Source organism: Macrosteles quadrilineatus, unplaced genomic scaffold (assembly GCF_028750875.1).
Source record: "Macrosteles quadrilineatus isolate MER2022 unplaced genomic scaffold, UCM_ALF_1.0 Scaffold_1__1_contigs__length_201487025, whole genome shotgun sequence".
Classification (NCBI taxonomy): Eukaryota; Metazoa; Arthropoda; class Insecta; order Hemiptera; family Cicadellidae; genus Macrosteles; species Macrosteles quadrilineatus.
In genome coordinates, this window is record NW_026542594.1 from 59693664 (window position 1) to 59719663 (window position 26000).

The 26000-nt window shown below is 37.9% G+C and overlaps 1 protein-coding gene across 2 annotated transcripts in view; it reads left to right on the forward strand.

Annotated features, from left to right (window-relative positions):
* Window positions 1–26000, forward strand: part of LOC128983230 (ankyrin-3-like) — a 217514-nt gene that overhangs the window by 157903 nt on the left and 33611 nt on the right. For both annotated transcript variants that reach the window (XM_054402455.1, XM_054402456.1), the window contains 12 exons: window positions 1547–1675; window positions 3680–3877; window positions 4180–4269; window positions 4647–4853; window positions 12981–13178; window positions 15387–15533; window positions 18037–18186; window positions 18930–19070; window positions 19629–19784; window positions 20684–20782; window positions 22966–23163; window positions 24501–24675. In XM_054402455.1, coding sequence (XP_054258430.1) covers window positions 1547–1675; window positions 3680–3877; window positions 4180–4269; window positions 4647–4853; window positions 12981–13178; window positions 15387–15533; window positions 18037–18186; window positions 18930–19070; window positions 19629–19784; window positions 20684–20782; window positions 22966–23163; window positions 24501–24675 — 1888 coding nt within the window. The remainder of the gene's footprint in view (window positions 1–1546; window positions 1676–3679; window positions 3878–4179; window positions 4270–4646; window positions 4854–12980; window positions 13179–15386; window positions 15534–18036; window positions 18187–18929; window positions 19071–19628; window positions 19785–20683; window positions 20783–22965; window positions 23164–24500; window positions 24676–26000) is intronic.

A 26000-nucleotide genomic window follows, 5' to 3' on the forward strand; every position in this document is an offset into this window, starting at 1 on the left:
AAGGGCCTTGCCAGTAGCCACTCCCTCTGTACGTTTTTGAAAACTGAGGCCTCAAGGTTTTTAAAGTACCTCTATATTCTTCTACTAGGCCTACTCTTACAGTTATCACTCCAATGCAATAATTAGTGAAGCTTGGCTGTAGTGGCCAAAAACAACGTGGAGAAAAATCAGTGCTTGCTGTGTAGGCCTATAAATCGTGTTCTGTGATTGAATTTACGTAATCTAAAGGTGTTAACCACTATTGAGGTGCATCACCAGTTGACAGACGTGAATATAATGTCAAGTACAGTAGACTCTCAGTAATCCGGCAGATATAGGACTGGGTACTGCCAGATTAGTGAAAATGCCGGATTACTGGAATGTTATTAATAAAAACACTTAAAATGCAATTAAAACACGTCTCCGAAATCGTGCGAACGAAAACCGCGCTTGCTGCGATCGGGCATGACGACGATGTCATTTCCGTGCCCGCTGAAGGCAATGATAACGTCTACGTCCGTGGTAGATGTTGATGATTTCGCCGCGATCGCGCATGACAATAATGACTTTTCTGTGACCGCGAGAGATGTTCATGAATTTGCCGTGATCGCGCAAGACGACAATGACGTTTTCGTGACCGCAGGAGTGGATGATGTTGTCTACACGTCCGCGCTAGATGTTGGTGATTTTGCCGCGATCACGGAAGACCTCACCCGTCAACAGATGCCGGATTACTGGAGTGCCGGAGTGGTGCAGTGCCGGATTAGAGAGGGTCTACTGTATTTGGGCTCAGAAAATGCGATTTAAGGGTGGAGGGAGTTCAAAGTTCACTGTGTAGGCCAGCTGTGGTCGTTCTACAGTCCTATAAGGTAAAGAAAGGCCAGAGTAATGACAATTTTACACACGGATCACGGTTTGACCGAATGAGGTGTTGTTAACTACACCTCTAAGACTAAGAGGAAACGTTTCTAAGACTACCAAGAACAATGGAAAGCACTTATAGCCTCTTAATACATGGATCATTTGGTCTAAACACAATTCTATTCTGTGTATACAACATTCAATTGATGGTTTGATCCCCTCCCCATAAAATCCTAACAACAACAGTTAATCAAATAATCAAAAAATTAAAAAAAAAACAGCTAGAATAGTAGCAAAAGAAGTAAAGAATTCGACACTAGTGTGAGATTTGAGATATCTCGCTCGATTGTGACATTGATGAAGAAAGCTTAATTTACAGACAACCCTCATATATTTGTTCTAAATCATGAAGACTACCAATCTTAGTGAATTACCCATTTATGAATTATGTAGACATGCCACCACAAAACAAACAATGAATCAGGACCATTCCCACTCTGTATCTAAATTCATCTGATCTTACTTTTTCATTTGAGCTAGCATGCTTATATTACATAGGTTTTGCTCCCAAACTGATCTTCATGCAATGTTGCTTTTATGATTAATTATTGCTGTCTCTTATTAACTCTGTTTGCTTGGTGAATTGTATTAGACCGCCTCATTTTTAAAAACTGATTAAGCTTTATTAAAATGCATCACATTTCAGAATGAACACAACCCAGATGTAACGTCCAAGAGTGGATTCACTCCCCTTCACATTGCCTCCCACTACGGGAATGAAGGCATTGCCAACCTCCTTCTCAACAAAGGTGCCGATGTTAACTACGCCGCTAAAGTGAGTAGCATATTCTGAGTTATTTTCACAAGTCCAAACATACTTGTAATTTTTAGCGAATTTCCCTATAGGGACCGTAGGTATTACCGTAGGTCTCATGGTAAGACTTGAGCCCGGGACCAACTTACTTTTTATTTTGATGTCCCCAGAGGCCAAAAACACTATTCGTTCAAATTTTTATATACTGTATGTGAACACGGTAACTTGAGTAATTCTTGTTCGATTATGATGAAATTTGGTTTGAAGGTGTAGGCCTAAGGCGGGAAAACTTGAATGAGTTCGTGAACGAGCATGATCGGACGGTGGGAACGGTGTTTTATGGGGTAAAAATTGGGTTTTCTCATTATTGAACATCAAAACACAAAATTTTCCAATTTCTCTCTAGACCATTTAAAGAGCTTAAAAAGACAAATAATTTATATTATGGTATTTTATATTTATGGAGCAACCATAAATCCTTGGCCCACCAGTTTTTAAAATCCTGCTATTTAACTCAGATGTAATACTGTAGCTATCTGTGATAGTATTGGTTCTAGACCTTTGAATGCACTCTGGTTCTTTCCAGTCTCTTTGTGAACACCTTTAACCCCACTTAACCTCTTGTTTTTTTGGCTTACACTTAACCCTAGGGCTTTTTATATCAGAGGTGATAAGCTTGCCAGTCAGGTCCCATTGCCATTTCATTCTTGGTGTAGGCTCTCATCCCCAATTGCTAGCTTCCAAATTCATTCTCTTTCTACTTTTGAATTTGCCTCACATAGGACAGTTTTCAAATCAAAAATTGGTTACCTTCCCACTAGTTTATCTAGAAGGTAATAAACTGGTCTTTGTCCTCCCTCATCCTCTGAGTCTTATGTAGGTGTTAAATACTAATTAGTGATATATTATAAATCCTTTCTCTTAACCTAATATTGCGCATACTTTTATTTATTGCTTCAAAATGTATCACAGATTCAGCTAGTTTCTTATTTATTGCCAAGCCTAGGCTACCCCACCATAGTACCTATTATCATCACATCCACTATAATTAATTGTCTAGACAGTTATTTATATTTATTCTTCCTGCAAGAGGCTATAGGTCTCCTAAAGTGTAACCACAACCAAATTGTACTTATTCAGTTTATCTGTTATACCAACCGGAAGAACCGGGAAAAAACCTAAAATTTGAAGGGACCTGGAAAAACCTGGGATTTTTAGAGCGAATCTGTTATTTTATTTTAGCCCTGGTAGAAGATTGCAATTGTAAAACGTGTCTGCGAAATTCGCTCTATAAAAAAATTCACACATTTGCCCCGATTGTGGAAGACTGTGATGACATTTCCATCCAGGATTTTGCCGAAATCGTGGAAGACTGTGATGACGTTTCCGTGACCGCGGGAGATGACGTTTATGTCTGCAAAAAGCGGAAGATGCCCCGAATTTTGCCGGAGTTTTGTTGACGTGGGAAACATTCTTGTAGGAACCAAGAAAAACCTGGAATTTCACTTTTATAATAGTACTAGTTTTTTACACCCTGTATGCATATCACTTGCTTCTTGCTAAAGTTCTTACATTCCACCCACCAAATTAAAGTTGTTTTGGCCAAATCCGGGTCTTCAACGGCTTAGCCTGTCCAGTTTCCGAGCCTAACTTTGTTGGAGACTTTTCACTGCTACCTTTATATCACCCTCTCCTTTCTAAAAGCTGTACACCATTTCACATTTCACACCATTTCACATAAGTTTAGATTTAGGGATTTGAACCTCATGTTGAGTCATGACATTTTTAGCTTATTATTGTTTTGTTATTGTATTGACAAATTAAAAAATATGTTTCACATTTAATAGTAGATGTCACACTTTTCTGTAGGTCAGTGATAATTTGTGTTGGATGTGACCCAGCAGAAAATCTGTTTTTTGTGTGAAATTAATTTGCATTGTTATCTAACCTTTTTAGCTGGTAGTATAAGATACTTCAATATTATACTAGAGGTTGGTTAGTTTTAATGTTTTTGGATGTTTGTAGCACAACATCACCCCACTGCACGTTGCCGCCAAGTGGGGTAAGAGCAATATGGTGTCCTTGCTGCTGGAGAAGGGAGCTAACATTGAGTCCAAGACCCGTGATGGACTGACGCCCCTGCACTGTGCTGCCAGGTCGGGACATGAGCAGGTCGTTGACATGCTACTGGAGCGGGGCGCTCCCATCAGCTCCAAGACCAAGGTAAGCCCTACTGCTATATAGTCAGTTCTCTGCTCCACTATGAGCCAATCTCGACCAAAATATTCTCTCTTATTTATAATAGAAGTAGCAGTTTAATCTTTAGTCTTAATATTTAAAGATAAAAGTGGTTTTCAAATATATTGCTATTTAGTTAGGTAAAATTGTTTTAAAAGCTAGTTAAAGAACAAGAATCAAATAACAACCTGTCTTCTGCATGAACTCTCTGCATGAATGGAGAATAACAACTCTGTAAGGAAGTATGGTTATTATAAGCCATTAGTTAATAATCGTGTTTGTTGCAGAACGGCCTGGCCCCTCTACATATGGCCTCTCAAGGTGACCATGTGGATGCTGCCAGGATCCTGCTTTACCACAGAGCACCTGTGGACGAGGTGAGATCAAACAACACTCCTCACTCCTTCCCTTAAACAGTTTAACTGTAGTCGTCACATTGATTTTGTCATATGGAGAAAACGGTTAGCTGTTGGTATGAATCGTGATAAATTGTGCCGTTTAATATTAGGATGGGTTTACAACATTTCTGTTAGTTTAATAATCAATGTAACAAAAAGAAACATACTCGGTAGTTAGAGGTTGATTAAGGGTAGCTGGGTGAAACAACCTCACTGAAGAAAGAAAGTGCAGTGGACTGAAAACAATAACCATATTACAATAGCATACAATTGTCTACAATTGTCTGCAATTGCCCCCCCCCCCCCACTGGTCAACTAAAAACATATAAACTAAAATATGTTAAATTGGTGGGCAGGTGACAGTTGACTACCTGACAGCGCTACATGTGGCAGCTCATTGCGGACACGCCAGAGTAGCCAAGCTGTTACTAGACCGCAAGGCTGATCCCAACGCAAGAGCTCTCAACGGCTTCACTCCACTGCACATTGCCTGCAAGAAGAACAGGATAAAAGTAGTGGAGCTGTTGCTGAAACATGGCGCATCTATAGAGGCTACCACCGAGGTACACTGAATCATAAGTTCAGCTGTTTACAACAGCTGTTTGATCAGTAGTAAAGTACATTATCACAGTAGTGTCTTTTGTCTTATACAAAAACAAAATTAAAAATTATCAACAAATTGTAATATTAATCATAAATTGAAGTGAATCATTGAACTCTTAAGGAGTTTTTAGAAAGGTGTGAAGAAACTATTTATTAAATCAAAATCAACATTTTAGGAACAGTATTTTATCTAGTAATCTATATATTAATTTGAAACTGGTTTTCTTTGTCACAGCTAATTTGAGAGAACGGCTGGGTGTAGAAACTAGGTAGGGGTCTCTAAAGAAAGGTCTTGGTCTGTAGATGAGCCATCAAAAGAGAAACGTGGTAAATTCCCTTGGGGCTCTGCCCCAGTGGCCTTTAAATTCCCATCCCATGATATTCTTATGGAGGAAAAACGGGGTTTTGTCACAGCTAATTACAGAGAACGGCTGGGCGTAGAAACTTGGTAGGGGTCTCTAAAGAAAGGTCTTAGTCTGTAGATGAGCCATCAAAAGAGAAACAAGGTAAATTCCCTTGGGGCTCTGCCCCAGAGGCCTTTAAAGTTCCCTCTTCAGATTTGTTTACATTACAACCATATGCATACATTTGCATTACTTTTGATTGAAACAGCTGTTAATATTTAAATTGTGATTTACTAAATTTGCAATGGTTTTTTTTCTGATTTTAAAATTGATTTTCTTCTGAATCGTGCCATGTTTTGCAATATAATATTCTATTACCAAATCAGTGTAAAATCCTAATATCAAAGTAACTCTTAAAATTATTTCTTATGGAGTTAACTTATATCTATTGTATGGGTTGGTTTCTGCCTTTTTTACCAATTCTTGGAGATTGCACGTAGACAATATTCTTTGGCGTATTGAATCTGTAGTAGACGATACTTGGTTGGTGTAATTTTTAAAATTACAATGGATAAAGTGAGAAATACTGGACAAAAGAGCCAATTTGCAAACAATGGAAACATAGGAAAGTCATAGAACACAACCAAGTACAGTAGAAGAAATATAAATAATGTTTTTTTTTTTATTTATAGAATCGTTATTATTAGGGATGGACGGGTCCCGAAATTTCGGGAATTTTTCGGGAAAAAAATATTCCCGATTATCGGGACGGGATTACATTTGACTCGGGAATTTTTCGGGATGGGATTTGGTCCGATCGTCGGCGATTTTTCCGCTTTGCGAGTGCCGATAACGCCGTTATTGCAAGCGATAGGTCCGCGAACGCAGGAGACGAAGTCATTTCGACGATTACGCCGTGACCGCGGAGTCATAACGACGATCGCGCTGTGACCGCGAAGTCCTACCGACGATCGCGCTGTGACCACGAGTCATACCGACGATCACGCCGTGACCGCGGAGTCATAACGACGATCGCGCCGTGACCGCGAAGTCCTACCGACGATCGCGCTGTGACCACGAGTCATACCGACGATCACGCCGTGACCGCGGAGTCATAACGACGATCGCGCCGTGACCGCGAAGTCCTACCGACGATCGCGCTGTGACCACGAGTCATACCGACGATCACGCCGTGACCGCGGAGTCATAACGACGATCGCGCCGTGACCGCGAAGTCCTACCGACGATCGCGCTGTGACCACGAGTCATACCGACGATCACGCCGTGACCGCGGAGTCATAACGACGATCGCGCCGTGACCGCGAAGTCCTACCGACGATCGCGCTGTGACCACGAGTCATACCGACGATCACGCCGTGACCGCGGAGTCATAACGACGATCGCGCCGTGACCGCGAAGTCCTACCGACGATCGCGCTGTGACCACGAGTCATACCGACGATCACGCCGTGACCGCGGAGTCATAACGACGATCGCGCCGTGACCGCGAAGTCCTACCGACGATCGCGCTGTGACCACGAGTCATACCGACGATCACGCCGTGACCGCGGAGTCATAACGACGATCGCGCCGTGACCGCGAAGTCCTACCGACGATCGCGCTGTGACCACGAGTCATACCGACGATCACGCCGTGACCGCGGAGTCATAACGACGATCGCGCCGTGACCGCGAAGTCCTACCGACGATCGCGCTGTGACCACGAGTCATACCGACGATCACGCCGTGACCGCGAGTCATACCGACGATCGCGCCGTGACCGCGAGTCATACCGACGATCGCGCCGTGACCGCGAGTCATACCGACGATCGCGCCGTGACCGCGAGTCATGACGACGATCGCGCCGTGACCGTGAGTCATACAGACGATCACTCTGTGACCCGCAAGTCACAAGTTTCTATAGATACCTGTAAATTGTTACCCATTTTTTTGTTTTTATAGATCAGTGCCACCACAAATGGTAAAAATTTATTTTGTATGTCTATTTTGGTAACTGCAATACAGTACTTTCTTTTTATGCACAGAAAAAAATCCCGTCCCGTCCCGTCCCGAAAATCGGGAAGGAAATAAAAATCCCGTCCTGTTCCGTCCCGAACTAAAAATTCAATCCCGTCCATCCCTAGTTATTATAGACAACCTAATGCGGCTATGAGTGGGGAAAATTTGTAGAAAACGCTACAAAACAAGGTCAGCTTTTGAAAAAAGTAGGGATGGTCAAGTCTCGAAATTTCGGGAAATTTTCGGGAAATTTTCAATCTCGTTACACGAGACGAGATTACTTTTTGGCCGAGATTTTTATCGAGACAAGAATAAAAAAAAAAAAAAAAAAATTAAAAACGCCTGCAGAAAGTCAATGCAATACCCGCAATACAGGAGCATGTTGTAGTTGCGTTTCCTTTTCGAAGGCGTTCTTATTTAATTAATTCTTTTAATGTAAATATTACTTTAATTCTTTTAATGTAAATATTACTTTCATTATTTTAATAATATTACTTTAATAACATTTGAGAAGTTTTGTTAGGTGTAAGCAGTGTGAGGAATGTTTTATTACTATAAAAAAAGTCAAAACAAGTAACTATTTTATAAAAATTAATATTGCTTTTATTTTATGATTTATTTTATTTTAGGATAAGTTGAACTCTATCCTAACTGATATCACCATGTTTCCTAATCGTAGGCATTTTTAATAAGTTAGGCGTGATTAATAAAAAAATGTTATGCTGATGTTATTTAATGAAAGATTGTAAATATTCTTGCCTATTATCATTATTTTAGTATTTAAACAGTCATCTAACAATGTTACAAAATCAGGTAAAAATTTTGAACGTGCATTTCCCGTTGTGTATGAGAAGAGAAATCTTGTCTCGAAATTTTATGAGAAATAAAAAATCTCGTCTCGTCTCGTCTCGAACTAAAAATCCAATCTCGTCCATCCCTAGAAAAAAGATAAGATATTTACAAAAAATTTTGATTTTATCTAACTGCTGTGTACATCTTGAGTATTTCCATAATCTTTGAGTCGACTCTTATAAAGTCATCGGAAATTATGACTGTTATTTGTTTTAAAATAACGCCTGTAATGCTTTGCAATTGCTCGAATTCGAGCAACAGGTACACTAGTTTAACTAATCTCAAAACAAAAGGTAAACTAGGTGGCGTTCGCAGAGGCATCCACAAAATTGAGCGGAGCCATCAAGGGTTCATATTATATTGTTTTTGTCATACTGCAGTAAAAACAGTCGTTTTTAATGCATGCGTTGCGGGTCTAAAGTAGCATTTTTACTCTTTAGGGAGTAAAAATCGTTTTTAGCCTCTATATACAGGGTGTCCCGGAACTCTCTACCAATATTTTAGGGCATTGCTCCTGGGTAAGAAACATACCTAAATATCATATTTAAATTGTCCGGAAGTCCTTAGTTACTCACACAGCCGCCATTTTGTTTTTTCCAGTTATTATTTTTTTTCTAAAGAATGGTTAAACATACGAAATGGAAACTTTGCACAAACATTAATGACAACTAGACAAAGCTACAAAAAAATTATGAAGATTTTTCAAATTCATAAAACAAAATGGCGACCATTTAAAATGTTGTTTCTTAAATAGCCCAAAAAGCGTTGATTTTATAAAAATTTTAAATGGCCGCCATTTTGTTTTATGAATTTGAAAAATCGTCATAATTTTTTTGTAGTTTTGTCTAGTTGTCGTAAATGTTTGTGCAAAGTTTCCATTTCGTATGTTTAACCATTCTTTAGAAAAAAAATAATAACTGAAAAAAACAAAATGGTGGCTGTGTGAGTAACTAAGGACTTCCGGACAATTTAAATATGATATTTAGGTATGTTTCTTACCCAGGAGCAATGCCCTAAAATATTGGTAGAGAGTTCCGGGACACCCTGTAGAGTAAACATCAGCTGTTGTCAACTCAGTTGTAAATTTCTATTGTAAACGGTTGCATGTATCAAAATATGTATCGATTCGTGCTTCGTAATCATTTTAACCTACAGTCTACAGTCTCTTCCCATAGTATTTTAGCATTGCAGGATACATTAATCCATTCCCACACTCAACACTGCTCACCTTTACTACTTCCTTCACCACCCCCTACGTCGTGGACATGTTTCCCTCTCTTCCCATAGCATTTTAGGATTGCAGATACATTAATGTAATTGCCAAAGACAGTTCCCACACTCTGCACTGCAAGCCTTACTACTTCCTTCACCATTGCCTACGTCATAGACCTGTTTCCTTCCATTCTCAGAGCATTTTAGGATTGAAGATAAATTATTGTATTTGCCAAACACAGTTCCCACACTCTGCACTGCAAGCCTTACTACTTCCTTCACCATTGCCTACGTCATAGACCTGTTTCCTTCACTTCTCATAGCATTTAAGTATTTGGTACATTTATCTAACTGCCCAAACGGTTCCCCCACTCTGCACTGCTAGCTTTTACTACTACCTTCACCCACAGCCAACTGTGCTTCGCCACCTCCTACGTCGTGGGGCCTGTTACCTTCCCTTCTCATAGCATTTTAGGATTGAAGATACATTAATATAACTGCTACAGACGGTTCTCACACTATGCTCATACTTTACTACTTTCTAAGCCACTTCCTACATCGTGGACCTGTTTCTCTCCCTTTCCATAGCATTTTAGGATTGCAGATACATTAATCTAATCGTCATAAACAGTTCCCACACTCCAAACAACTCGCCTTCACTACTTCCTACGTCGCGGACCCGTTTTCCTCCCTTCCCATAGCATTTTAGGAATGCAGATACCTTAATCTAATTGTCATAAACGGATCTCACACTCCAAACAACTCGCCTTCACTACTTCCTTTACCACTTCCTACATCGTGGACCTGTTTCTCTCCCTTTCCATAGCATTTTAGGATTGCAGATACATTAATCTAATCGTCATAAACAGTTCCCATACTCTGGACAGCTCGCCTTGACTGCTTCCTTCACCACATCCTACGTCTCGGACCTGTTTCCCTCCCTTCCCTTAGCATTATTGGATTGCAAATACCTTAATCTATTGGTCATAAACAGTTCCCACACTCCGAACAACTCGCCTTCACTACTTCCTTCACCACTTCCTACGTCGCGGACCCATTTTCCTCCCTTCCCATAGCATTTTAGGAATGCAGATACCTTGATCTAATTATCATAAACAGTTTCCACACTCCAGACAGCTCGCCTTGACTACTTCCTTCAGCACTTCCTACGTTGCGGACCTGTTTTCCTCCATTCCCATAGAATTTTAGGAATGCTGATACCTAAATCTAATCGTCATAAACAGTTTCCACACTCCAGACTGCTCACCTTTACTACTTTCTTCACCACTTCCTACGTCACGGACCTCAAGCTAGTGTCGTCATTTGATTATATTTATGATCCATACTGTTCCTGTTCTAATATCTGTGAATTAATGCCATCAGTTATTTCTTTATCTACTACATTCAAAAGTCAACAGCTGATCATATGTTTTTGTTTATGTGTAAAATACTGCTTCCATAAGGATTACATTGAATCTTTGAGACCCAGTGGGGCGGATTCCTGAGAGACTTTTTTAACGCCATATAGATGTTGGCACTCACCGATATGGTCTTTATCACTATGCAAAATTTGAAAACGATTGATTCAGCCGTCTAGGAGGAGTTTGCGTATTACGAAATGCATAAGAGTCGACGTATAAGAGCTTCGCTCGCTCCGCTCAACAATAATAATAAATAAACAGTTCATCTGATCTTTTAAACATTAAACATATGGTTAATTAATAACACAACATCTCTCTTTGTCACACATCTTCTTTTAATCCTATCGTTTTGGTCTTCTTAGGAGTCTCTGACTTCTTCGAGAAGGGTTATGGGTTATCTGATCAGGTACACGAGGGATTGTATTAGGCTGTTCAATATTCACTCATTCTTCTAATGGCAATAGTGTTAGATGCCATTGATTTCTTCTAAGCCGTCTTCCACTATTTAGTGTTACCCAATATGATCGGGGATAAATGTCTGATTTTGATACGATTTCTCTGTTACATTTCAGGTCTCTAATCCAGACCTTATCCCCTTCTTCCAGAGGTTTTAGTTCACTTGCTCGTCTCCTGCTATCAAAATTCCTCTTCATTCTCTCTTTTATGCGTTTGTCGTTTTGTTGAAAACCAGCCAAATCATTAGTATTGACTTTTTCAAAATCTTTCAATGACGGAAGATTTGACCTCAATTTTCTCCCATAAAGCAACTCTGCTGGAGACAGTCCCGATTCTAGCTTTTTTGTCCGGTAAACTAATAGCCCTAGATTTGGATCTTTATTTTTCAACAAAATTCTTTTGGCTATTGTCACTGCGTTCTCAGCACCTCCATTTGCCTGAGGAAAGTATGGACTAGTGGTAGTTGCTTCAAACCCGTACTCTTTTGCAAAATCCTTGAACTCTTGCGATGTGAATTGAGTTCCACCATCAGTCCGAATCTTATATGGAATTCCATGTCTTGCAAAAATGTTCCTTAACTTTCCTATAACCAAATTGGAGGACAGAACACTGAGTTCAACTAACTCAATAAATCTTGAATAATAGTCTTGAACCACCAAATACCACTTCCTATTACACATAAATAGATCTGCGGAAAGATAAATCCAAGGACCTTTTGGAAGTTCTGTGGGCATCAAAGGCTCTTTGTTCACTTGACGGTGTTCAAGACACACAAGACAGTTTTCTACTTCAGACTTCACAAAGCCATGCTTAAAGTTAGTGAATCGTCCATTTGTAGAGTCTCTGAAAGTTTGGAATCATTGACTCCAATTACAATCAAATCACGTATCAACTCTTCCTTCAAATTTCCGAATTCACATGTTTCAGCTAATTTATGAAGGTCATTTATAAAAGAATCCACTGTTTCATCGGCCCCTTGTCTTCTCTTAAGAAACTTGGCACGTTCATACACAATGTTACATTTGACTTTTAAGAAATCATTAAAGCTTTTAACTACTTCTTCATACTGAAGATTATTTTCTTCCGAAATACCAAAGGTACGGAAAAGATCCTCACCCTTGTCGCCTAGAGTGTACAAGAGCATACTTATTTGTTGACTGTTAGGCTTAAAGCAGAGCTCTGAAGCAATCCTGTACCTCTCAAACCTTTTCATCCAACGAGGCCACAAGGCGGGATTTTGAAAATCAAAAGCTTCAGGTGGAGAAATTTAAGTTTGCATACCTGACACTGAAGTAACTCTCAAAGCTTCAGTTGAGGTTTTATCTCTGTAACCGCTCTTCGAACAAACCTGATTCCTAGGCCTAGACTCATCTTCACTTGATTCAAGATCGAATTCGTTTTGTAAGTAATCCCTTTTCTTCAAATTTCCTTTAGATGTTCTTTTATTTCTGCTTCCCATACTTATTTCTACCTGACACCATGTGAAGAAACTATTTATTAAATCAAAATCTACATTTTAGGAACAGTATTTTATCTAGTAATTTCAATAACTAATCTCAAAACAAAAGGTAAACAATAATAATAAATAAACAGTTCATCTGATCTTTTAAACATTAAACATATGGTTAATTAATAACACCACAAAAGGGATAGAATCTAGTTTATCTTTCTGGGGTGAATGGATAGGCAATAAAAGCTCATTTAACTTGACACTGACATTTTATCCTAGTATACTACTTCAGAGAGTAGATGGACATAATTTCATTTTTGTAATATTTTATACAGTCTGGCTTGACACCACTTCATGTGGCCAGCTTCATGGGTTGTATGAACATCGTCATCTACCTGCTGCAGAATGAAGCAAACCCCGACGTTCCAACAGTGCGTGGTGAGACCCCACTGCACTTGGCAGCTCGGGCCAATCAAACGGACATTATACGCATACTGCTGCGCAATGGTGCCCAGGTGGACGCTCGTGCCAGGGTACGTACCATTTGACATCATTGTTCATGCTCTTTGGCTTAGTTGAACTACTTACTTTTTTTCCTAGCTACATGTGTTCATAGTAAAATTATCAAATTAATTATTTGTCTAATTTATACTGTTAAAACATAATATGGTAGGGCCTATTTATAAATAAAATAAAATAGTTTGTTCTTTTGCAAAAATTAAAAAAAGTGTGTTCATTTTCTCTCTCTCACACACACACACGTGTTCTTTCAATTTCAACATTACCCCTCTGGTTGATCGAATTATTTTGTGTTACCTTTTCTAATTTTATTCTCTTGTGTTTTAAAACATTGGTGATTGGTACTTTAAGCCCAGATACCAAATATCAGTCCTTCCTCTCTAATCATTCATTGGTAGGCCTATGTCGAGCCCAGATGTTGTCTATCAGTCTTTAATCATTTAATCATACAGTTATCTAACTCATTTATTTATTAATATAACTCATTACTTACAAATATTTATTATACAGTACAATGTTTGCACCAGAGAGACAGAAAACTACCTTGAGCACCCATGTTCTTTACTTTGATCATTTTTTTTTTTAACTGAGCTGTGTGAGCTGTTTTAAGAGTTTTTATTCATAACATTATTTGCACACAGAAACGATGATTCAACAAGAGCTGATAAGTCAATGACTCAGTCGATTGTGTGACAAAACCGAAAACTAGGGATGGTCAAGTCTCGAAATTTCGGGAAATTTTCGGGAAATTTTCGGGAAATTTTAAATCTCGTTACACGAGACGAGATTTCTTTTTGGCCAAAATTTTTATCGAGATGAAAAAAAAAAAAAAAAAAAAAAATTGAAAACGCCTGCAGAAAGTCAATGCAATACCCGCAATACAGGAGCGTGTTGTAGTTGCGTTTCCTTTGCGAAGGCGTTCTCATTTAATTAATTCTTTAAATGTAAATATTACTTTAATTATTTTAATAATATTACTTTAATGACATTTGAGAAGTTTTGTTAAGTGTAAGCAGTGTGAGGAATGTTTTATTACTATAAAAAGTCAAAACAAGTAACTATTTTATAAAAATTAATATTGCTTTTATTTTATGATTTATTTTATTTTAGGATAAGTTGAACTCTATCCTAACTGATATCACTATGTTTCCTAATCATAGGCATTTTTAATAAGTTAGGCGTGATTAATAAAAAAATGTTATGCTGATGTTTTTTAATAAAAGATTGTAAATATTCTTGCCTATTATCATTATTTTTGTATTTAGACAGTCATCTAACAATGTAACAAAATCAGGTAAAAATTTTAAACGTGCATTTCCCGTTGTGTATGAGAAGGGAAATCCCGTCTCGATCTCGTCTCGAAATTTTATGAGAAATAAAAAATCTCGTCTCGTCTCGTCTCGAACTAAAAATCCAATCTCGTCCATCCCTACCGAAAACCTAAAGCAGCACTGTGGTACAGTTACTGAAAATTATCATTACTGTACTTTAGCAGGTCAGCTACTACATAACTTTGAATTCGCCAGGAACAGACCTGAGGAAAAAGCACTTAGAAAATAAAAGAGATAAAAGTAGCAAAATTGTAATGGTTATGAGTAAATGATAGGTTGTGTAAATTTGGTATCGGTAGGTTTTGGATTATTTGATTGTGAATGGGCGCACAGTATATCTTGGTGCTTTAGCCACGTTGTGGGCTATATTTTACCTTCCTCATTAACCCTTGACGGGCTCGCCGAAATTCCCTTTTCTCAAAATGCTATGGACTACTATACTTGTCTTTTAATACAGAGTGCATTGGCTGGTCTTGGTAGTTCTGGCACGCCTCACTTGCCGGTCTCTGCTAGGCCTATGAGATACGCCAGCGCTGTGGACGGGCTAACTCGCAAGTGTTTTGTTAACTCGCAGACTCCGCGGGAAACTTTGTTCTCTGCGTTAGTTATTATATTGGCTTAATTGTTGTTATATTATTATTATTATAAAAAGTATTCAGCTTTGACTTTTGGGAAAAATATTTTTTAGGTATATATATCGTTACAGCCAAGGCCACCTGTAGCGCGGTAAGGGTTAAGAACTTTTTACTTAATAGCATTTTTAGCATCTAAAACTTAAAGGTACCTGAACGTGATAAAAATGTGCATCCTGCTATGAGCATATTTCTCACACACAGAAGGTTACTTTATAACATACTTGTAGACATTAAGGGAGGGTTTGTTTATGTTCAGGAGCAGCAGACCCCGTTACATATCGCTGCCAGACTAGGCAACGTAGACATTGTGATGTTGCTGCTACAGCATGGTGCGGCAGTGGACTGCACTACCAAGGACCTGTACTCAGCTCTGCACATTGCTGCCAAGGAGGGCCAGGACGAGGTAACGTACCTGGTGCAACGTCGTATCATGGACCACATAGACGCAACGTACCTAGTAGACAGGTTCTGGGCCAAACGCAACGAGATTTACTTGTAACTGAGAAAGTCAGATAGGCCTACTGGACAGTTCCAGGATAAGGCAATGCTATAGACAAATACTTTTAAAAATTTAATCAAATGATTTTTGAAGTTTGGTGAATATCACTTAATATCTTTGTGCTAACTTTTGTTGGTATTGATGAAACCAATAATTTAATCGTTTTCCGAAATACGGTTTTAAGAAATATAAAACCGCTTAAATTGTAGTTGTAAAATAATCTTTATAAATAATTCATTTTCTGAGAATAACTTTATCTGTTTATAAATGTTATGTAAATTAATAGTAATATAGGCCTATGTCATTTGTTGGTAAATTTATTTTTATTTGTTCATACTAGCTTATTTCATTTTCTTTAATCTTCTTGAAACTATCTAGATCTTATATGCAGAATATTGTAAACATCTTGTAAAACAAAGTTGTATAGGAATAAATAAATACAATAAACCGTGATTTTACTGAGCTTCCAATGGTGAGATGTTATTTTTAATTTCTTAACGCACATGAACAACTGTAGGTACAATGCCACTGATATTGAAAGATATTATATGGTTATTGAAGATTATATGGTCTATGAAAAAATCATCATTTCCAACCAATGATTTTCAGTTATCGATCAAGTCGATAAGCAGAAAAATCTGGAGGAAATTTATACAGATGTAGATTTTACTAAAGTAAAAACTAACACAATAATAATACCTATTTTAATGAACAATAATCAAGGCTAACCTTTATTTGTAGTGATCCTATCAATAACATTAACTTCCAAATAATTTGTATTGTAACAGTAAATTTGGTTTTTGAATATATTTTGTACCTATTAATATTGTTTTTACCATCTCAGTTTGATGCAAATTGTTCCAAGAGCTGTTACATATACTAATAAATGATTTATTTTTTGATTAAATTACTTATTTCCCTTATTTTTTAGCTGAGTATTTTTACTTTTTATTTTATTAATTATTTATCATTTTTACCATGTGGATACTGTGTAAAATACTTGCTACTAGAAACATAACAAATTCAATTTTAAATGATTTTTTTTAAGCTTCAAAATACGCTTAGTGGTAAGTTTTCTTGTCCAAAAATATTTCTTTAGATTTATAGAACGTTCAATAATTTTACTTTGGTAAATCAAGTTTCTATTTATTTGTCATTTAAGGAACTGAGTATTTGACATATCCCAGCAAAACACAGAAATCTAAGATAATTGCAACTGTAAATGATAATTCATCAGCGTTTTAGTCTAAAAAGCTTGTAGAAGTGACAAACTTAACTTTAAAAAGTAAAAACAAAGCTTATGTTATTTATAGAATGAACTTATTCTAAAGTAATAAATGTATAAATGGCAACTTTTAAAATTTGTTTTGCATCTAACTGCCAGTTAATTATTTCTGTATATTTGAGCTATACTACCTGGTGCTTATTGGTAGGCCTACTGTACAGTGTTGCCACGGGAGTCAGCAGTTGCGGCCGCTCGGGAAGGTAAGCTCCGCTGACTCCCGTGTGGTGTGCTCCTCCACTAACATTACATTCATAATCATTATCTCCTTATTTATGATCAAGTATAAATAATCTGCATGTTTGAGACTGATTTGATGCACATTGTTTGGCATTGGCGTTTTGAGGAAAGAGTCACATCCGTTAGGAGCGTAAATTTATTTGAGGTTCTCCTCACTACTTTTTACTAGACACTGATATTGTGTGATGTGTATTGCCGATTGAATGTCTCTTTTTAATTCAAAACAAATAAGAAACATGGCCAAATCTTTGTTTTGCAAAACAAAACACTGAATGAGCATGAAACTGTAAGAGGAGAGTAGTTTCATAAATACTTAATATTTCTCAGTATTTCATAAAATCGTGTGTTTATATTCAAAGCATAGTTTTCAAAACCATTAAAACCCCTCATTTTAACAATTTACTAATTTGTCTGTTTCCTCAGTATTAATATTATAAATAAATAATTGTTCTCAGCTTTGCTGGATCTGTTGAACATTAAGTGAAAATAAATGATTGTCTATTGTATAATATGAAACTTATACGGTAGGTATAAAAAAAAATATCATATTTATTTTTGTTCTAATTGGTTATTTATTAATATTTGTATTTATGGATTGGAATTGTGTTTAACAATAGTATTGACATTTTGATAGGAATATTAAAAAAAGGCTTATAATAGGCTATATTTATTCCTGAAATCGTCCTTTGTAATCATTTCTTTAAAAGATAGACAAAAATAAAATAAGTGATGGGCATAATGTTCTTTAACTTTTGTTTAACAGTAGTTAAGTACTTTTTTCTCTGTATAGAAAAAGTGATAATTTTAGCGCTAACTTGTAGGTTAATATTTTCTAAACTACTGCCAATTTAAGAGAAATCCTGCAAGTCTGTGTGTTATGTGTAGGTGGCAGCAGTGTTGTTAGAGAACGGAGCTTCAGTGACAGCCACCACCAAGAAGGGGTTCACTCCCCTCCACCTGGCGGCCAAGTACGGCAACATGAAGGTGGCCAGGCTGCTACTGCAGAGGGATGCTCCAGTGGACGCCCAGGGCAAGGTAACCTCTCTACCATGGGTCTCCTGTCTTTCTAATCATTTAATGATTTTTGGAACAACTGACACATCTTAAGTACAAAGGGATTGGCACCTGGTAGGAGAGGCTGTATGGTTCCCATAAGCTTAATTTACTATCCAAATTACCACTGTCTTACTGTCTTACTTGGCCTTCACCCATCACCCCTTTAATTTAAACATTACAAATCTGGCGATAAATTTCAATTGGTGTGTGATTTTTTTCCAACTAAAATCTGATCATAGAGCACCCCCTCACAACTGGTAATACAGCTCTCATTTGAACACTTTACCTCAGACAAAGTACAAGAGCTATAATGTGCATGCTACCTTATGAATGCTTTGATTACTAAGATGACGGTGATAGCCCCACCCCAAGTGGCACCAATGCGAAACGTCTTTTACTTCCTGGACGTCTTATGAAATTATATGTTGTTATCTGTATAGAAGTACCCACAATTGTTTAAAAACTTTTACATTGTTTCTCACAAACAATGTTTCAAAGCTGAGCTAAATGTAATATACATTTCAAAGTGTAGCCTATTGTCTTAATTGAAGCAATGAAACATAAAAAAAAAATTATGGTTACACATTTTAAAGGTCTGTTTGTTTACCATAGTTATTTAGTAAAGCATCTTTTTATGCATATTTAATTGGGCGCTACAATTTAAAATTGTATTAATTCAACATTTAGCCTTCAACCTGTTTGCCTGGTGTTTGTTTACACAGAACGGAGTGACACCTCTGCATGTAGCCAGCCATTATGACCACCAGAATGTAGCCCTGTTGTTGCTGGACAAGGGAGCTTCTCCTCACGCTACTGCCAAGAACGGGCACACACCTCTCCACATAGCTGCCAAGAAGAACCAGGCAAGTTACTGCCAGTGTTGGTTATTATTCAGCTGTAAAGCTGAAATCCAAGGTAGTTGTGTAATTTTATTTTCCATCTCACTGTCAGACCCATATCCAAACTAATTCAAGTCTAAACCATCAGAGGTTAATTCAAAGAAGAATTAATTAGTGTTTTTTAATCCACTCTGCACTTGTTTGCCTTCCTATAATCATATCTTCATATCTAGCTAAAAGCTAAAAGTTATAATACAATTTAAACTTTCAAGGTTTCAAGCAAGCTCACTAACTTATTTTTTTTCAGTATATAACATAGAATCCATCTACTTAACTTTAAAACAAAACAATCGTTAATCCGTTATACTAGCTCGTTCTCTGCGTTAGTTATTATATTGGCTTAATTGTTGTTATATTATTATTATTATAAAAAGTATTCAGCTTCAATTCAGCTGCAGAGGATTGATTCTATCTGCAATGACTGGATATTTTTGCTGTTGTAGTCTTTCAGACAATGTATAAAAATAATGTACTGATGCTGTAGCTGAATGATGTATGAAGTCACAATATATATTTGTTTAGATGGACATAGCCACAACTCTTCTGGAGTATGGTGCCAAAGCGAACTCAGAGTCTAAGGCTGGTTTCACCCCTCTCCACCTCTCCTCACAGGAGGGCCACGTGGACATGAGCTCTCTGCTGATAGACCATCAGGCCGACACCAACCACAAGGCCAAGGTGCTGATTAGTAATATTCTGTTGTACAAGTCTTTGGAGTATTTATTGACATTAATAAATTAATAAGTCAGTACACATTTTTCCTAGGGTCTCCTAATATAAATAACTTTAACTTTAAATGTAGAGGGCGTGATATACCTTTCCCACAATAAAAAATCACGTTTTTTGAATGACAACGATAACGACTCCTTGATTGTAGGAGACAATACTGTCTATGTCTATGTGACCTTATTCTGCTTTCTCGGCGTCACTGCTGGTCGTCTCTCGCTATCGTGTCAACGCCAGTAATCGGCTTTTGATGACCAGGCTTGAGATAATCGACGCTTGACTGTAGGTTACTGATACCGAGATCTGATTTTGATCAGTTATAGATAATGACCTTAAAAATGTGATGGCACAAAGCTTAATGCCAATTTGCTATTGACTTTCTATTACAAATACTCTAAGCCTGAAATGTAAACCTTCAATAAATATTAAACAAATTTAATGTTACTGAATTATGAGTGGTGGTAGACAGTGTTGGATTTACGAATATGCCGTGGTTTAGGACCACAGGGTATTGTACAATAAACGCTGCGATCGTGATTCCATACCCCCAGACCCCCCGGTGTTTAGGTGGTAAACGACCTACAACCCAAGATTCCAAGCAATGGCCCCCTCCGAGAATCTGTGCTGTAGCCGCTTCTGTAAGTAGGGAATAAATCTGACAATTTCAAGGAAATATTTTATTAAAAATCCAATAAGCCCAATAGCAATTCATTTTGTCTGCAGGTTGCTGCAATGGGAGGGGGGGGGGGGTTGAATATTATTTAGTCATAAAAGTCTTCACATTACTTTCTTAAAAGTCATCAAAAATAACATAATCTAATATCACTTTTAAAATGTTTTTATCTTTCTAGAATGGCCTGACCCCACTTCATTTATGTGCTCAAGAAGACCGAGTGAATGTCGCTTCCATTTTGGTCAAAAATGGTGCTGAAGTCGACTCAACTACTAAGGTAGGTCAATGCATTGGTCTTGTATAATTAAACAGTCGTTCTTATAATGTGATCTTAATCTAAATTTTGCTTATAAACTATATACATCATCTCAGGTTTATAAGATGCAATTTGCAATCATTGCAATTTGCATTCTCACAACCACAACAACTGAAGCTGTACCTGACAATATCTCTTTGTTAGTAAAATGTTATTGTCATCTCTAGTCACAGACTATCGTGGAATGCCACTCAGATATCTCATAATCCGACGTCATGTTTGTTGTTGCTGGCATTATACTACTATCCGAGTATTCCTTATACCTTATTCTATGTATCCATTGTTGACCAGCAATGACTGGATAGATTTCCTCAAAACAAAAAGTTTAAGTTTTAATATTTTGGATATTTATAGCGGTTAACAGGCTGTAGTTACGAGGTCCATTCACCGTTTTCCTATGTGAAGTATTCCTTAATGGAGTGCCGCGCCTAGAGTAGCTCCTCTACTCTCTGAGTCTGATGCCAAGGACAGGGTTGCAATCTTTTTGTTTGTTCAGCCTGCAGAAAGAAAGGTTTAAATTTTCTGATTTTCTTGTATTATAACTATACAGTTGGTTTCTGCAGCTGAGGTTGTCTATATTTTCCTTAACCTGCACCAGACAGTTGTAGATGAATTGGCTGTAAACAGTCATCACTCCTAAGACACGGAAAAGTGGCCTACAGTGTTCGAGCCTTTCGCTGGACATTATAGCGCTTCTAGCAGCCTTTTGAACTGTCACAATGCTCTTGGTCTCTGAAGTGTGTCCCCAGACAATGACACCATAGCTCATTAGGCTAAGAAAGAGGCCATAATAGGCCAGCTTTAGGTAGGTATCTGTGACCGAATTTTTAAATTTTCTTAAAAGGAAAACAGTTCTGGAAAGTCTGCCTCCCATTTCATTTATGTGCTTGCCCCATGTCAACTTACTATCCAGCCAAAAACCTAGTAGTTTGACAGGTTGTTGCTGCAGAGTTTGGTGTTTTAGACTGCATGTAAGTTCCTGAGTTTTATCATTGTTTATTTTTAGGTTATTCATTGAAAACGAAAACCAGGCTTTCGCTTCGTCCAGTATTTTCGCTGCTTCGATTTTCAGTTGGTCCAAGTGACTATAGCTCGTAATGAGGGTGGTGACACTGACATCAGCAAAGAACAAAGTTCTTCCGTCAGTCCCCAGGTTGTTTATAAAAACCAGGAAGAGAACAGGCCCAAGGATCGAACCGTATGGGACCCCTAAGCTGACATTCAGTTCACTGGAGACTGGAGAGAGCTCCCGTTTTAGACACCACTTGCTTTCTGTCACATTTATTCCATATATGTCAGGGCTGTTCGAGTTTGAGAAATTCTTTACATTAGATTCACTTTGACTTGGGGTTACAAGTTTCCAGTTTTCTAATTTGTTCAGTGAGTTTAGAGGGATATTGTCAGCTGGATCGACATAACATTCGGTGAAATGTGAAGCAATGTTAGTAACGGTTTAGTGAGTCGGTGGCTCAGTCGGTAGCGTCGAGGACTTCAGGCCCAAGGCAGCGATATCGTGGGTTTGGATCCTGGTCACTGCCGAAAACATTTTATCAGTACAGATCACCTTTGTACTGTACCGTCTCATTCCTTGCTTTGCTGTATACGATCCACGCACAGATCTGTATCTATAGATCTGTATGTGGACGGGCAAATGCAAGGTTAAAAGAGGCCGCCAACCTCTAAAAAACCAAAAAAAAACAACACCATCAATGAAAAAGGTATTGAAGGTATCTGGGCTATTGTTTTTTTTTTGCAAATTGTATCTGTTTTCCTGCTTGAGTTTATGAGGTCCCATGCAACTTTGTTTGGGTTCTGAGAATTTGTGATGTCGTTTGAATTTGATTCCTTTTTAACTTTGGTTACTGGTACCCATTCCTGTACCCTATTCAATAATTTTATCTCAAACAAATTGAGTTTTATAAATTAGTGTTGCAATGGAAAACCTTTCAACATTCAGTCCACTCCTTGCACTGCTCAAGAATAAACTGTCTACTGATCAGATTTCTATATCACTCAAATGTATCTTTTATTACTACCCGTTAAAACATGTGAGTGTTAAGCTATGTCAACACTACAGTCACTACAGTTATGATTTTTGTAAGGATACACCTTGACTTTGTTTGCAGTCAGTGTGTCTGTTACAGGCGGGTTACACACCACTACATGTTGCTTGCCACTTTGGTCAGCTAGGCATGGTGAGGTTTCTGCTAGACTCCGCCGCTAGGTCTGATGCTACCACAGCTGTAGGCTACACTCCCCTTCACCAGGCAGCTCAGCAGGGTCACTGCGCCATAGTCAACACACTGTTGGAACACAACGCTCCACCCAACGCCACCACCAACGTTAGTACCTTGCCTACTCAACTATTATACATAAGGCTTAGGATAGCCTATGCTAAATCTTATTCAGAAAATAGAGGGATGCAACGATTGAGCCAAACTGGAGCTGAGTCTTTGGATGGATCTAATTCGTATAGGACTCACTTCATGGCAGGAATGTGTTTTACTTTGTGTAAATTTAAAATGTAAGATTGTTTCAAATATCAGCAATAATCCTGTAAGTAACACTTAATAAGGCTATCAAAGTCAATTTAACTGTATTACTATCACCGTACATTTTTAATTAGTGACCGTAAGCAGTGCTCAATTTGGGGCGGAACGGCGTTCTGGTACCTCTCTTTAGGGAAGATATCTTTAGGAAATATTGGCATAAATGGGTACCTACCATAAATAGGTACTACTTACTTACTTACTCCTTTGGCCACACAAATCCCAAGTGATTTTTGGCCTCGCCAACAATGCGCCTCCACTGCTGCATGTCCTCTGCTGCCTTAACCTCCTAACCATGTTTGTCCTCTCTCCTAACCTCCTGAGGTCCTGCCTCACTTGGTCATTCCATCTTAATCTGGGCCGTCCCAGCGGCCGTCGTCCTTCTGGTTGCCCCATCCATAACCCTTTCAATCATACTGTTAACAGCTCTTCTATATACGTGTCCCAGCCATCGTAATCTTATGCTCTTTACCATTACTATAATATCTGGGTACTATACATGAATAGGTACATTAAATAGGTTACAGGCTCGGCAACTTTTTTTTTTACAAATCGAGCACTGGTGTAAGTATTTACTAGTTATTGAATGATTGTAAAAAATGTTTCTCATGGGGTCCTGAAGTACAACGGTCCAAAATTGTGTAGTTTTTCAGTAATTGGGTCCAACCCCTAATTTGACTATCCAAACATATCATTTTAATGTTTTTAGTTGAATTTTGATTGATTAGATTGAGATTAATGTGTGGTTTATGTGATTGAGTTTTTGTAATTTCTTTGACTATATATGTATTCAGTGAGTCAGTGAATAATAAAAAACATAGTATTCACAAAATTATGGAAACTGTTTGTCATAATTGTAATACAGACAATCGCGTAGTCCAATTTGTTTCTTTGATTCAAAAGGGGTCTAAGCATTGGTTCAGCAGTTATTACTGCTTTCTATTTTATTGTGTCATAACTTTGTATTTCAAAGGGAAAACTCAATCATTGCCTAACAATTTTTTCAAAAATTTTACATTTTAAGTCAACAAGCACAGTAGCCTACATATCATCAAACACTGTGCCATGGTGTAATGCTATGGTTTTTACAACTTTTGTAAATAAATGTTAAATGACAATGTGTTTCTCAGCAAGGGCAGACTGCAATGTCCATCGCTCAAAAGCTGGGCTACATCAGTGTGATGGAGACTTTGAAGGGAGTAACTGAGCCAGGCACCATCACACCGCTGGGGGAGGAGAAGTACAAAGTGGTCAGTCCAGAAACTATGCAAGAGACTTTCATGTCAGACTCTGAGGATGAGGGAGGTAAATAACTCAGTTTGAAACACTTGCAATCATTTCACAATAGGAATATTTCGTGTTATCTATCCCTCTACTTTGTAGCCAATCAGATTATATTTCTGTACCAAAATGAGAGAACTGAGCTTGAAACTTATAAATTTGGAACTGAAATTGGTATCAGAATGGCTGAGCGGTTATGGAAACATCATCATTGTCTTCCTCGAATGAAACAAAAAGGTGAACATCTCCCGTGGTCGTGTGGTTATCATCATAGTCTCCCGCGATCATGGGACTGTCATCGGTGTTATACTTGATTGCGGCTAAAGCGTGAACATTTCCCAGAGGCGTGTAGACATCATCGTCGTCTCCCGCGGTTACATGAATTTCATTGTCGTCATACATCCAATATCCCTGCAAAAACATACATTTTCGATCATGTGATCTTCGCAGACGTTTTGATATGACTTTTAGTGATCGATTGTTATTAAAAATACCAATGTCCAAGATATGTTGGTATTGAGAATAGACACGTCCCTAGTCAAACCAGCTATTTGAAAAATACCCCCGCAGTGCAAGTGAATTTCCATTTGCCTGATCGGATTTTCTCTAAAATATTTCCTTAAACATTTAAGATTCATTCCCTATTTAAATAACATTTGGTTTAATGGGTACTTACTTAGGTTTGCTGCTGATAGGAATGTAATTAAGTGTGTTTTCAGTAAAACGTCAAAAAATGGTACAGTAGACCCCCTCTTTACTGACCCCGCATTACCTGATAATCGGATTATCTGCCCTTGATTAAAAAAAAAAAAAAGAGGTTGGCGGCCTTTTTTAACCTTGCATTTGCCCGTCCACATAGACTAAGCGCCCGTGCATGGATCGTTTGCAGCAAAGCAAGGAGTGAGCCAGTACAGTACACAGGTGGACTGTACTGATAAAATGTTATCGGCAGTGACCAGGGTCCGAACCCACGACATCGCTTCCTTAGGCCCGAAGTCCGCGACGCTACCGACTGAGTCACCGACTCACTAACTCGATTGTAAAATATGTGTTACTGTTACCTTATTTTATGTGTATTTTGTTAACACTTTCTTAGTCTAAGTTTTGCCCAGATGTTACAGCAGGCGGATAAAATATTTGTCATCTGATGCTAGGCTCAACAATTTATTATTTATTATGTATGATTAACCTTTTAACTGGCCACACTACTTGAAAAAGTGACCAGTTTACATTTCTCAACAATTATTATGTTTGTAAAGTGTTTTGTATTATGGGAAATAAATTCATTTATTCATTTATTCATTTATTCATTCATTTATTCATTTATTCATATTATAGTTTGTTTTAAC